The sequence below is a fragment of the Theropithecus gelada genome, chromosome 9 (assembly GCF_003255815.1).
Source record: "Theropithecus gelada isolate Dixy chromosome 9, Tgel_1.0, whole genome shotgun sequence".
Classification (NCBI taxonomy): domain Eukaryota; kingdom Metazoa; phylum Chordata; class Mammalia; order Primates; family Cercopithecidae; genus Theropithecus; species Theropithecus gelada.
Window position 1 is genome coordinate 44177104 of NC_037677.1, and position 13462 is coordinate 44190565.

A 13462-nucleotide genomic window follows, 5' to 3' on the forward strand; every position below is an offset into this window, starting at 1 on the left:
CCCCCCAAAAAAAAAAAAAAAAAAAAAAAAAAGAAAAACCAAATAATTCCATCAAAAAGTGGGAAAATGATATGAATATACATTTGTCAAAAGAAGACATACAAATGACAACAAACATATGAAAAAATGCTCAACACCACTAATCCTCAGGGAAATGCAAATTAAAACCACAATGAGATACCACCTTATTCGTGCAAGAATGGCCATTATTAAAAAGTCAGAAAACAATAGATGTTGGCATGGATGTGGTGAAAAGGGAACACTTATACACTGTTAGTGGGAATGTAAATTAGTACAACCTTTGTGGACAACAGCATGGAGATTTCTTAAAGAACTAAAAGTAGATCTACCATTTGATCCAGCAATCCCACTACTGGGCATCTGTCCAAAGGAAAAGAAGTCATTATATCAAAAAGACACCTGTGTAAGTGTATTTATTACAGCACAATTTACAATTGCAAAGATATGGAACCAATCTAAGTGCCCATAAACCAATGAGTGAAGAAAATGTAATGTGTATACCATAGAATAATACTCAGCCATAAAAAAGAAGGAAATGTCTTTTGTAGCAACTTGAATGGAGCTGGAGGCCATTATTCTAAGTGAAGTAACTCAGGAACAATAACAAAAAACATGTATGTTCTCACTTATAAGTGGAAGCTAAGCTATGGGTATTTAAAGGCACACAGAGTGATATGGACTATGGAGACTCAGAAGGGGGAGTGTGGGAGGGTGGTGAGGGATTTTAAAACAACTATGTATTGGGTGCAATGTACACTACTCAGCTGACAGGTGCACTAAAATCTCAGACTGCACCACTATACAGTTCATCCATATAACCTGAAACCACATGTACCCCAAAAGCTATTGAAATAAAAATAAATAAATATGTTTGGCAAGAATAAAAAAAATTATCGGCTTGGAGTGCCTGCTGTACATATAAGCGGTATGAATTCAAGCTCCTCGTCCACGTATGGCATGAGTTTATGGTTTGACTTTCTCATGGATGTCTTTTCCCCCATCTACAGCCCTGTGGATGGCAGGCTTTTTTTTCTCATCTCCTGCACTGATGAGAAACGTTTTTCTAGTTCTTGTCACATGGTCGGCATGCCTCTGGGAGGTCCCAGTTTGTGCAGGGAGTTTAGTTGCTTCTCCTGCCTTGCATGAGCTGTTATGTCTTCTCTGCTTGCAGGGACGGTGAACCCAGCTGGAGCCACTGAGGTTATTCTGCTTCACTTTGGGCTCCTGCTTAGTGCTGTGCTCTGGACATCTTTCTCTTTTCTGGAATGTGAGGACTTGCTTTCTTTCTCTTGAACTTGATTATATATTTTAAAACGTTTCCCTTTTTTTGTATATGGTTTTGCAGGTGGAGAGGCCCTTCTGCATCACCTCAGCCCACATTGCTGCACCTTAATATAAGAAACAGAGACTAAGGGGTCCATTGGGATGTACACTGCAGAAATAGGAAGAGAAAGCCCAGAAGGAGCTGGGAGGAGCACACAGTAGAAGAACAAGGAGAGAGCTGGTCCCTGGGAGCCGAGAAAGAACAGCTTTTAGAAAGGTCCTTTTGCGGGATGTGTGGCCAGCTTGTCCCAGATGTGGCATATTGTTCACCTTGCAGACTCAAGAGGCTTCTTTGAAATGAAAACTCAGAAGCACAAAAACAGGGAGATAGGCTGAATTTATAAAGGGAACCCAAGGTACTGCACACTGTCTCTCTCAATCTCCCTCCCTCCACCTAGCGCTCTCTCTCTCGCTCTCTCTCTTTTTCTCACATAACTCTCCAAGGAGAACTGCTTAGGAGTAATTTGGAAACTTCTAGCTGCTCTTATGAACCTGGGAGGGACTCTTCCCTGCTTCTGTACCAACACCCACCCTGCAGGGAGCTTCAGAGGCTGCAGGAGGGTGGCGTGGTTTTGCATGCTGCGGGTCGGCTTGCCTGCTCTTGCCCTTCTCTCAGTGTCTGCATCTGGTTACTTCGAGGATGCCTGTGACATCTGTGGTAAGAGCAAAACCCACATTGCTCAGATCTTGTTCTTTCCTTTCCCCTCCACTCCTGCTGGACTACTCTTAGCCATTATCTCTTTGAATAGTGCCTTTCCAGCATCCTGAATCCCACAAACCCACACACTTCAAGGTTCTTTTTTAGGGTCCAATTGGAAGGCATTTGGGCTTCCATTTGGAGGAATCTCAGTTCGGATTTTGTGGATTTTCTTGGCTATAAGGACATCTTGCAGCTTGGAATGTATGTCAGCTGTGCGGGCAAAAGAAGCTGTGTGCATATGTCTGTGTGAGCATGCAACAAGAAGGCTTGGCTTTTACACCACTTCCTAAGTTTTCAAACAGTGACCATCTCATATCATCTCTCTACAGCCCTGGAACTGAGTAATGCTGATATCAATATTCCCATTGTACAGATGCGGAAACTAAGCCTAGAGAGGGGAAGTCACTTACCCAAAGTCCTCAGTAAGTTAGAAACAGAGCTGTGTTTATTGTCCAGGCATCTGACCTCTGAGCCTTGTGCTCTTTTCTCTGCTGCACATTGTCCACACATGTTTGTGCAGGCTTAACTGGAGACACCCACTTTCTGTCTACACCCAGGTTTCTGTCAACCTGATCACAAGCATCCCATGAAGCCTCCCTGCCCCTTGCCCCACCCCGTGATGGCATGCCATAGGAGAGACTTCGTTCTCTCCTCCCTTTTCTCTCCTGGCCCCTGTGTCTTTTAGATATTGGCTACTGCTGCTGGCAGACCCCAGACAAAGGCAAATGAATTGTTGACCCAGCTGAGAGAATTTATGACATTATATTTTAAAGCGAGTCTGGGTAGAAACAATGGCCAACATCATCTTTCTTGGCATTACTTTTTATTGAATATAGGCTTACAATCTTTAAATAATTTGAATATAATGCTTACAATATACAGTTCTTTAATCATACATATATTTCTTCAAAGCACAAAACTAGAAATTAAAATTGAAAGGCTATACACGTATATATTGCCATAAATCTAGAACTATTTTATAAAAATAGAACTCAAATATTAACTTTATGTATTTTAGCAACTTAGCAGTATTGTAAGGTGGCCACATACATATGCATCACTGTTCCAAATGACTATCTCATTTTCCATCTCTTTGGGGACACCTGGAGCAGGCTCCTTTCCCAGGATCCCCGTAGAGATGCCCTTGGCCATGGCTCAGTGTTGCCGTTACATAAAGACTCAGTGCACCCGTGTATTATTGGAGGGGGAAGACCAGCTTCCAGCCTCTTCCTCAGAGAGAGGAAGTGTTCCCTCCTGCCAGGCATTTACTGTTTGCGTTTCTCATAGCCCTCACAGTGCATAGTTTGATATCCGAATGTGCAGAGTGAATTACCTTTCCATGTGCTTGGAGCAGATATGAGTTTGGGTCTGTCATATCAGTGAAAATAGTTTAAAAGAAAACCACCCAAACAATGTCCACTGGGGTAATGTCATCCCAAAGGTAGGCCCCATGAAGCCTCCCTGCCCCTACTCGACCCCGTGATGGCATGCCATAGACTAGGAGAGACTTAATTCTTTCCTCCCTTTTCTCTCCTGGCCCCTGTGTCTTTTAAACATTGGCTACTGCTGCTGGCAGACTCCAGACAAAGACAAATGAATTGTTGACCCAGCAAAGTCCTCGACACACATGCTCTCCAATCCTCATAGTCTTGCAAGTGGGGACATTCTTGTTCTCATTTGACAGTGGAAGGAATTGAGTCTCTGGGCATGCGTGTCATTTGGCCAAGGTTGGTGGGGCTGCCTGGTCCCATAGCTGGAGCTCTCTGTCTGCCCAGAGATCCATGGAGGGAAAGGAACCAGAGGAGAACTCGGATCTGCACTGTGGTCATTTGGAAAGAACAGACAAGTAGCTTTGGGCCAACTTACAGCAAGTGGGCTGCCTTTCCCCAGAAAACCCCAGGACCCTTGTGCTGCAACTTCCTAAGCAGAGCAGGAAGGTGGCTGTGGGAGGGAAGGAGCATAAATCTACAGGCCAATGACTTAAGTTTGTATGTTCAAAGGGCGGTGCCCAAATCTCTCACAACATGTAATAGAGATCCTCCATCTAAAACCAGGGGTTCAGGGACTCACTTCTTGAGGCTGCTTGTGTTTTCAAAGAGCTGAGCAAAGGTCAAATGCCCACCCCACCTCTGCTGGCCTGTGACAGTCCAGGTCAAAGCATGGAGAGCCTTCACAGTGGCCCAAAGAAGGGAAACCTACAGGATTCCTGGGCTAGAGCAGAGTGCTCAGCAGGAAGCAGCAGGATTGGAGGGACGTGCAGCAGAACACACAGGCTCTGTGCTGTAGATTTCTTTGGTTGCTTTCTCACTCCCTTCCCCTGCCCTTTAGACTTCCCATAAAAATGTGCTCCAAAGGGAAGTGCCTCTTGCACCTCTTCTATGATCACAGTCTCTCCAGACATCTCAACTCTGCCTGGGCTGACCTGTCTATCCTGCCCATGCTGGAGCTGGAGCTGGGGGTGGAGCTGGAGCTGGAGCTGGGGCTGGGTTTGACTCTGGATGAGGCTGTGCCCTCCTACCAGCCCTGCTCCCTGCCAGCTGTCCCCTCAGTCCCTGAGGCCAGAAGAGAGCCCTGCTCTAGGCTCTACCACATGGGTTTTTGTCAGAGTCTCTGGATAGCCTGCTCCAAACAAAGGAGCCCAGCTGCCTAAGGATCCTGCTTGAATCACTAATATTTTCTGAAATTAATGTCAGGGTGGTTTTCTTAAAAATCTCTGTCCTAAAACAGATAACAGAAAAACCCAAAGTAGCCATCTCTCTTCTCCACCTACTGGAGCATGTAGGAGGGGAGGAGAGGGGAAAAGATGCAGAAAAAACACAAATGGCAGGACCCCAGGAAGGGGCCAGGTCCTTTGCAAACCCACCGGCACCAGGCGCCATCTGCTTGGGGCTGTGCAGTTTACTTTTCTTGGACTGGCCCTGATGCCGTCTGCTAAGCAGAGAGTGGCAGCAACTCCAGGGCAGTCACAGGTAATTTTTTTTTTCCTTTCAGAATAGCTGGACACAATTTTCTGAGCTCAACAGAAGGCTGCCCCTGGGCACGAAAGCAGAAATGTGTTTGTGGGCCCAAGTCACTATATTTTAAATGGACTTGGGCTCTGTGGTGTGTTTAGGAGGAGCGGGTGCTCACAGGACTGTACGGCTCAGTGGAGGCACTGAGAATGCCACGATTGGAATGCTCTGAATCTCAAAACACAGCCTCCTCTCCCCACAAAAAGAAAAAAGGTAATGACCTGGAGTTAGCCTCTTCCTTCCTAACTCATTTAGGTACATTGCATGTAATAAGGTGACTCATCCTTTCACTGGGCAGAAGCATCACCTGGACACACTAGGTCCTGCTGGAGAAGGAGACATGAACACTAAGCTTCCGAGGACCACAGGAGTCCTCATTGTGGCTCGCCAGTGCATCCAGGCTGCCTCCGAGCCAGGCTGGTCCCGTTTCCCAGTGCACAGGCCCAAAGGCACCTTGAAAATGACGATTCCCATACATAAAGAGGGGACCCTTTTCTCCTAACACTCCAACTCTGTGTGATGTCTCTGTGTGATCTGTGGGTTGGACTCTGAGGACAGGGAGCTGTGGCAAGCTGGGGTAAGGGATGGGAGCGGGGATCGGCAGGGTCTGGCTGCTCTAGAGGCTGAGTTTGGGAGGTGAAACCTAGTGGCAGGAGTCAAGGTTGGTGTTCCTGGCTGGGCCTCATGGCTTTTTCCTTTGTTGCCAATGGCTTGCTCTCGGCAGGTGGCGGCAGACTGCAGAGGTCTCTCATGTCAATGAGACTTTCTTCCACAGCTTTTGCAAACTTGCTAGAAGAAGTCTCTTTGCAGCTGTGAAAGCTGGAGATGCAGAAAAGGATGGTCTCTGGCTGGGGGTTGTAGCAGGCACCATACCCATTTGGGACCACAGGACCATAGCAGCAGAACATCTCCATGGTTGTGGGCACCTGGAGGAGAGGACAGGTCAGAAGCTGCTTGTTCTGGAATGCAGCCTGCCAGCGTTGACTGGGCTTGGCTTCTCTGACTGTTTTCCACCTGGGGGTTTGACTGAATTAACCAAATCAAGTGATTGCTTCAGCATGGATGGACACAGCCAGAGTCATAAAAACAGACCCATCTAACTGCATGATATCAGAGGACGAGGGGCCCCAAGCCCACTCCCTGGTGTGCAATCTGCTCTACTTGTGGAGTTGGAAGTTCCCATCGTGACCTGGTGCTGGGTCTTGGGCTGAGTCTCCCCTTCACCTGGGGGCCATTTAAGGCATGGAGGCAATCAGGTAATTTACTAAATGGTCCCCTGGTGGCACCCCACAGTTAGATGCTTTCCGGAGGGAGGAATTTATGAACTGGAGGAAATCTGGCCCATCCTCTCTGTCGATTTTCCCCAGATCCTTAATTACTGTCAGTATTGCTTGGCTGCTCTGATTTCTCCCTGCAGCCTGGCCATGCCCAATTACCCAGCATTGGGTGTTTCAAAGATTGCCATCAACTGGAGTTTTACTTATGCACCTAGTATGTTTTGAATTCAGAGTGCTGAGATTTTGTAATCCAGATCACAAACCAAGAAAGTATGTTTCTGAAAGCATTCAAGCCATAAATGCTACTTTCCAGTTGGAAAACAACAAAACCCCCACACCCCAGATTAATTTTATTAGCTGGTCCTATGGAAAAAAGTAGAAAGGATTCTCGGGCAGGTGCAGGGCCTGGTTTGTTTTAAGCCTACAGGTTCCTGGTGTTGTGTGCTTAGGCCTTCGGAAGTGACACTGGCTGTTTTAATGGGGCAGAACAAACCATTAGTCTTGCTAATAGAGTCACCGCATTGTCAGATAAATTTGCCGTGCAATAGCCAAAGGCCATAAAGTCATTCCAAAGCACTTTTTGCCCATGGATGATTTCCTGAGAAATTTATGGTGCTGTGTTCTGTCCTCGTTTATTCACGTCTGCATGCTCACTGCCATAATGACAACATCCAATTACTGAGTGGGCTTCTGTCCTCAAACACAGCTCATCAACCCCAGTACTGCCCACGTCCAGCTTTTCGCAGATGAGGTGGCATTTTAGTAAATTGATGGCTGTGGGGCATTTCCCCTCCTAAACCACGACCTCTGTCTAATGGATTGCATTCTGTCTTTGTGGCAGTGGCCCTCACACAGGACACGCTGCCGACTGGTTAGATGTTGGGCTGGCCATGAATGTTCTGCTGTTGGTCGCGTGGCCCTTTACAATAATATCTGTGACCTATTTAGAGGGCCCTGTCCATGCCGGGCCCTGGACTGGGCTTTCTCCCTACATCATTGAATCTGGCCGAGCCAAGACTTCACTCCAGACCTGCTGGGTGTCAGAGCCCATGGAAACCGCGGTAATAGATTGAAAGGTAGTAAGATGTAACGGTTAGGGCACCAGAATGGGTGTGTTCCTGTACTGTCTCCACCTCGGCTGAGTAGGGTCTGCTGATTACTCCCATTTAGGAGATGGGAAACCTTCTTTTTTTCTGTTTTTTGAGACAGAGTCTCACTCTGTCACCTGGGCTGGAATGCAGTGGTGCAATCAAGGCTCACTGTAACCTCCACCTCCCCAGCTCAAGCAATCCTCTTATTTCAGCCTCTTTAGTAGCTGGGACTTCAGGCACGCACCACCATGCCCAGCTAATTTTTTAAAATAGGGAGATGAGGTCTCTCCATTTTGCCCAGGCTGGTCTCAAACTCCTGGGCTCGAGCAATCCTCCTGCCTCAGCCTCCCAAGGTGTTGGGATTATAGTTGTAAGCCACCAAGCCTAGTCAGTAAACCATCTTCTAATGAACATTCAGATCATTTTGCTGACAGTCACGTAGTTCAGAAAAAGCAGAGGCAGGATTTGCCTGACTCCAGCTAGTGGGCTTGTTGTCACTGTTCTTTAGAAAGCTTACTGACTACACTACTCTTGGGCGATGGCTGCACGGGGCTGTACCTGGCTGGTGGAGAGGACAAACCGGTTGCTCATCAGGTAGGTTTCATCCATGAACATCTCGGGCATCTCCTTGCACACGGCTCGGGCCAGCTCCCGTAGCGCCAGCAGGTGGTTGTCAATGGCCATCCCTGTTATGGCCTGGGTAGTTGGGGGCAAAGAACAGGAGATGAGAAGTGGGCCCTCTGCAACTCCTTGTTCCCTCCTCTGTAGTCCACAGGACTACTGGTGACTCCAGCAGCCACGGCTCATTCTTATCCAGTGCCTGCTGCCAACAATGTGTGTGAGTGGCTGCTCAGGACTGACCGCTGTACCATGCGGCCTCTGCTCCAGGGCCCTTGCACATTTCCACGTGCACTGAGTGAGTCCAGAGCAGGTTGGGTTCTAGCTTGAGATATCTGAGCTAAAGGTTAGTGAGTCTGAGCATCCCCTACACACCTACACCTGGCTGGTTCTCTAAGTGGAAAGAATGGGGCTGGCCTGGACATCTCAACTACCAACTACTTGGGCAGGGGAGAGAGTTTGGGAAGAAGGCTGTGTGCAGGGCTTGGGGACTGCTGGATCCTGTGCAAGCATTGTGAAGGGCATCCCAGGCTGTCCTGAACAGACTCTCACCACAATCAGCGCTGTCTCCTCCAGTAGGAGCCCAGGGAACAAGAGATGGAGGATAGAGGTTGTGAGATCTGTTCCTGAATCTTGGCTGCTATTTCATGGCTCAGGATCAATTCATTTAAACTGGATCCATAATCTAAGAAACCGTTTTGAGACAGGAACTAGACCCCTTAGCAGGCTCAGCTGACATTTTCAAGGGGAAAGAGGCAGTTGAATGATAAAAGTTCTTTTTCTTATTATCACAATATATTTAAACTTTCATCAAAGGATAGAAATATAGAGAAAGCTCCAGGATGTCAATGTAGGAGGGGTTCATGGAGGGTGGGGTGTCTGGAAGTGGAGCTGGGTACTCATTCTATGGCTCCCCCACTTGAGGCTGGGTATGTAGTATGCACACTGGTTTTTTTGGACTACATGTTTATTTGGAGCAATTCTAGGGGCTGATGGAGACTCAGGGGGCCACCCTCACCCATAACAATCACTTTTGGGTCAACATCAGGGTAACTCTTGGGGTTTCACAGTTCTCTAGGATGGCCACTTAGCTGTCAAAGCCCTGCACAGGAAGAAACTTCCCATTCACAATGAACTTGGTATAGGTTTACAAGGCACGTTTAGGGATTTGACAGCTGTTCTTTTTCGGTTGCGAATGAATGCATAAAGATGACAGGCTCTGTTCTCTATGAACGCACCTAATTAGAGGCTGAAAAGACAAACATTACACAACCACAGCTTACTTTAGATGTGCCCTGTTAGGACAGAAGGAAAGAACGGTGGGCCTATCTGTGAAGGAGACTACTCTTTTAATTTCTTTGGTTTCCTCTATTTAATTCCTGATTTGTGTTGGTTCATAGAAGCAGCTGCCCTGTGAACAGTCAACTCACCCCTCTTTTCACCACCTTGGAATAACTGTAGCAAGAGAGACTGAGTTCACAGGTTGTTTGGCTCAGAGCCATGAGTAATAATGAGTGAAATGACTTATAATTCAGTATTTCATTCATTCATTTAGGGAATCTTAATTGAGTGCCTACTATGTGCCTAGTGCCGCAGGTCCTGGAGCCACAACAGAGAACGAGACAGTTGTAGACTTAGTCCTTGTGGAACTTATGGCGTAGTGGGGGGCAGATTTCATCAACCATGCAAAAAAACATGATCATAAACTCAAGTGTGAGGAAGGAAAACTACAGAACAGTGGGAGAGTAAGTGATGGGGGCTCTGGACCACCTTGCCATTGGAACTTCCTTTCTCCATGACCACTGGCAAATATGCTTACCAGTTATTAGGTTTCCTTGCTTCTTTTCCCCTTTCCTTACCCTCCGTGTCCAACCACACACCAGATTCACCTCATAAGCGTCTTTGTATCTCTCCTTTCCCCAAACCCATCTCTTTGATTTGGTGGTTTTCATCAACTTCAAATTTTTAACACAACCCTATGGCAATGCTTTGGAGGGTGTTTTCCTAGACATTTTAATAAATTTAAAGTTGTTATTGTCATATATTTATATCGTTTAGAAATCCAAATAAGCCAAAAGCCAAGGTCATTTTGCCAGCATGGATTCCTACCCCAAGGAGGTAATTCCTTATAGTCTTTTAGCTATTTCTTTTGGGCATATACTTTCTTTCCTCCAAATATATGCTTAGGTTACCACTACTGAATTTCTCAGTTTTACCTATAATCTTCTTGTTATAAACAGTGAAATTTCAGCTATTTTTTTTTTAAATGGAGTCTCTCGCTCTGTGGTCTAGGCTGGAGTGCAGTGGTGCGATCTCAGCTCACTGCAACCTCCACCTCCCAGGTTCATGCCATTCTCCTGCCTCAGCCTCTGGAGTAGCTGGGACTACAGGTGCCCACCACCACGCTTGGCTAATTTTTTTGTATTTTTAGTAGAGACGGGGTTTCACTGTGTTAGCCAGGATGGTTTCGATCTCCTGACCTCGTGATCCACCTGCCTCGGCCTCCCAAAGTGCTGGGATTACAAGCATAAGCCACTGCACCTGGCCAATTTCAGTTCTTTTATGACCCTGCTCCCCCAGCACACTTCTACTCTCTCATCTTCCCAATAAGATTACGTTTTAACTCTTTGTAGTTAGATCAAGATACAGCATAATTATGTATACAGAACAATATACATAAGTATAATTAAGCAAGTATTCACAGCTGGGTCATGTAGTGTACTATGATTAGATTTCCTTTCTTACTGAATTTTTTGTTTCCCCTAGAATTGACAATGTATAAATTGTTTTTTTACTTCCTTTGCTTTCCATGTATCTATTTCTTTTATTTATTTATTTATTTATTTATTTATTTATTTATTTATTTATTTATTTTTGAGGTGGAGTTTTGCTCTTTCGCCCAGGCTGGAGTGAAGTAGCGTGACCTTGGCTCACTGCAACTTCCACCCCCTGGGTTCAAGTGATTCTCCTGCCTCAGCCTCCTGAGTAGCTGGGATTACAGGTATGTGCCACCACACCCAGCTATTTTTTGTATTTTTAGTAGAGATGGGGTTTCGCCATGTTGGCCAGGCTGGTCTTGAACTCCTGACCTCAGGTGATCCACCTGCCTCGGCCTCCCAAGGTGTTAGGATTACAGGCGTGAGCCACCACACCAGGCCCCATGTATCTGTTTCTGATTGATTCCTAAACATGCAGCAAGAATTTCATTCATTCTCTCACTTCTTGCTTCTTTATGGACTGATTGCTCTCTAGGTCTACTCAACAACTGTTGATTTGTGATCTCCTTTTACTATCATCCTGGGGACAACCCTCTATCTTTTTCTTGTGTTAAATCTTCTGATTTTTTTGAGCCTATGATTTCCTCTTTTATGTTTTATTTTCTCACTTTAGAAGTCTACATTCTCCAGTAGCTTTGTGAGAAATGGTGCTTAATAAGTAAAATGTTTGAGACTTTCTCTGTCTAAAAATGTCTTTGATCTATCTTCAAATTTAATGGTAGTTTAGCTGGGTATGAAATGTGTGTTGAAGGTCACTTTCTCTCAGAATTTGAAGACACTGCTCTTTTATCTTCCACATTCCAACGATGCTGTTCAGAAATTAATTACATCTTTTTTATGGATCTTTGTATTTGATTTTTTTGTCCTCTGATAGATTTTAGAATCTTCTCTTCATCTTTAGTGTTGTGAAATTTCCTTTGCTATGAGTATTTTCCATCTATTAAGCAAGGTACTTGATGAACTCTCTAAATATGGACACTCATGTTCTTCAGTTCTGGGGAAATTTCTTAAATTATTTTGTTGAGGACCCCCTCCATCATTTTCTCTTTCTGAACAACAATTATTTGGAATATTGTTCTCCTGGACTAAGCCTCTTTTCTCTCTTATATTTCACCTCTTTGTTGTGTTGATATTTTGGGGATATTGTCTCAGATTATCTTCTAATTCTTCCACTGAATTTTTTTCTACCATATTTTCCCCCAGAGTTATTTTTATTTCCTGAAAAATGCTTTTAGTTTCGTATCACATATAGATGAAGTAACTCCTTTTATTTTTCAAAGAATCTCAATGATCACTTTTAAACTGTTCAGTTGTTTCTTGTACTTTTTTCATTTCAAGTTTTTCTTTGTTTGTTTGTTTTTTGAGAAGGGGTCTTTCTCTGTCGCCCAGACTGGAGTGCAGTGGTGCAATCTCAGCTCACTGCAACCTCCGACTCCTGGATTCAAGCATTTCTCCTGCCTCAGCCTCCCTAGAAGCTGGGATTACAGGCATGTGCCACCACACATGGATAATTTTGTTGGTGGTGGTGATGGTTTTTTTTTTTTTTTTTTTTTTTTTTTTGAGATGGAGTTTTGCTCTTGTTGCCCAGGCTGAAGTACAATGATGCAATAATCTTGGCTCAGTGCAACCTCCACCTCCCAGGTTCAAGCTATTCTCCTGCCTAAGCCTTCCTGAGTAGCTGGGATTACAGGCATGCGCAACCACGCCTGGCTAATTTTTCATATTTTTAGTAGACACAGGTTTCTCCACGTTGGTCAGGCTGGACTCGAACTCCCGACCTCAGGTGATCCGCCTGCCTCGGCCTCCCAAAGTGCTGGGATTACAGGTGTGAGCCACCGCGCCTGGCCTTTTTTGTATTTTTAGTAGAGATAGGGTTTTGCCATTTTGGCCTGGCTAGTCTCAAACTCCTGACCTCAGGTGATCTGCCCGCCTTGGCCTCCCAAATTGCTGGGATTACAGGCATGAACCACTGTGCCTGGTCCATTTCAAGTTTTTTAAAAAATATATTTTTTAATTAGCAAAAATGTTTGTTGGTGTTGGTTTTACTCTTTTATGTCTTCTCAATGTCTGAGGATCCATGGCTATTTGTATTTAAGGATAAAGCACTGAAAATATGATTAGAAGATTTATGTGTGAAATGTATTTGTTAACCTGAGGGCTTCACTGGCCTTACAGTAGCTCTTCTTCAATATTAGAATGGTTCTTAACTAGCAGCTCTGCCTCTTGGCAAACCACTACCTCGTGTGCTGACTAGGCTCTTTCACTGTGGGCCCCAACTATCAGTTTCTGTGAGTGTTCTCTCTTGGCCTGGTTAATTTTACCACAGAGGAATCTTCTAATCTCCTGCTTGGTGAGGGGTGGTTACAGAGCTAGTTCCCAGTGTGTATGGAGCTGAGTGGCTGGAGGGCTTAGTAGTAAGTAAGAAGACTTTAATTAACCAATTAATTTCCATACAGTATTCCCTCCCTCAGCCGTGCCTAGTGTTCTCAAGTCTAGAGTCCTTCTGCTTCAGCCTCTCCAGAGAATGAACTTCTAGCTCACCACTGGGGAGAGGGGCTAGTAGCCTGGCTGCCTGGGGTGGTAGAGAGGAACTGAGGGTCTAACTGCTTTTTATATAGATCATCAGCTGCTATGGTTTGGATGT

General features: G+C 45.4%; 1 protein-coding gene across 5 annotated transcripts in view; it reads right to left on the bottom strand.

Annotated features, from left to right (window-relative positions):
* Window positions 1-5655: 5655 nt before the first annotated feature.
* The window catches only part of CHAT (choline O-acetyltransferase), a 56884-nt gene continuing 49077 nt past the window's right edge, over window positions 5656-13462 (bottom strand). For 4 of the 5 annotated variants that reach the window (XM_025396804.1, XM_025396802.1, XM_025396805.1 and 1 more), the window contains 2 exons: window positions 7982-8119; window positions 5656-5981 (listed from right to left, as the gene is read on the bottom strand). In XM_025396804.1, coding sequence (XP_025252589.1) covers window positions 5712-5981; window positions 7982-8119 — 408 coding nt within the window. In that variant the 3' untranslated portion in view covers window positions 5656-5711. The remainder of the gene's footprint in view (window positions 5982-7981; window positions 8120-13462) is intronic. The other variant, XM_025396806.1, reaches the window with a different exon arrangement.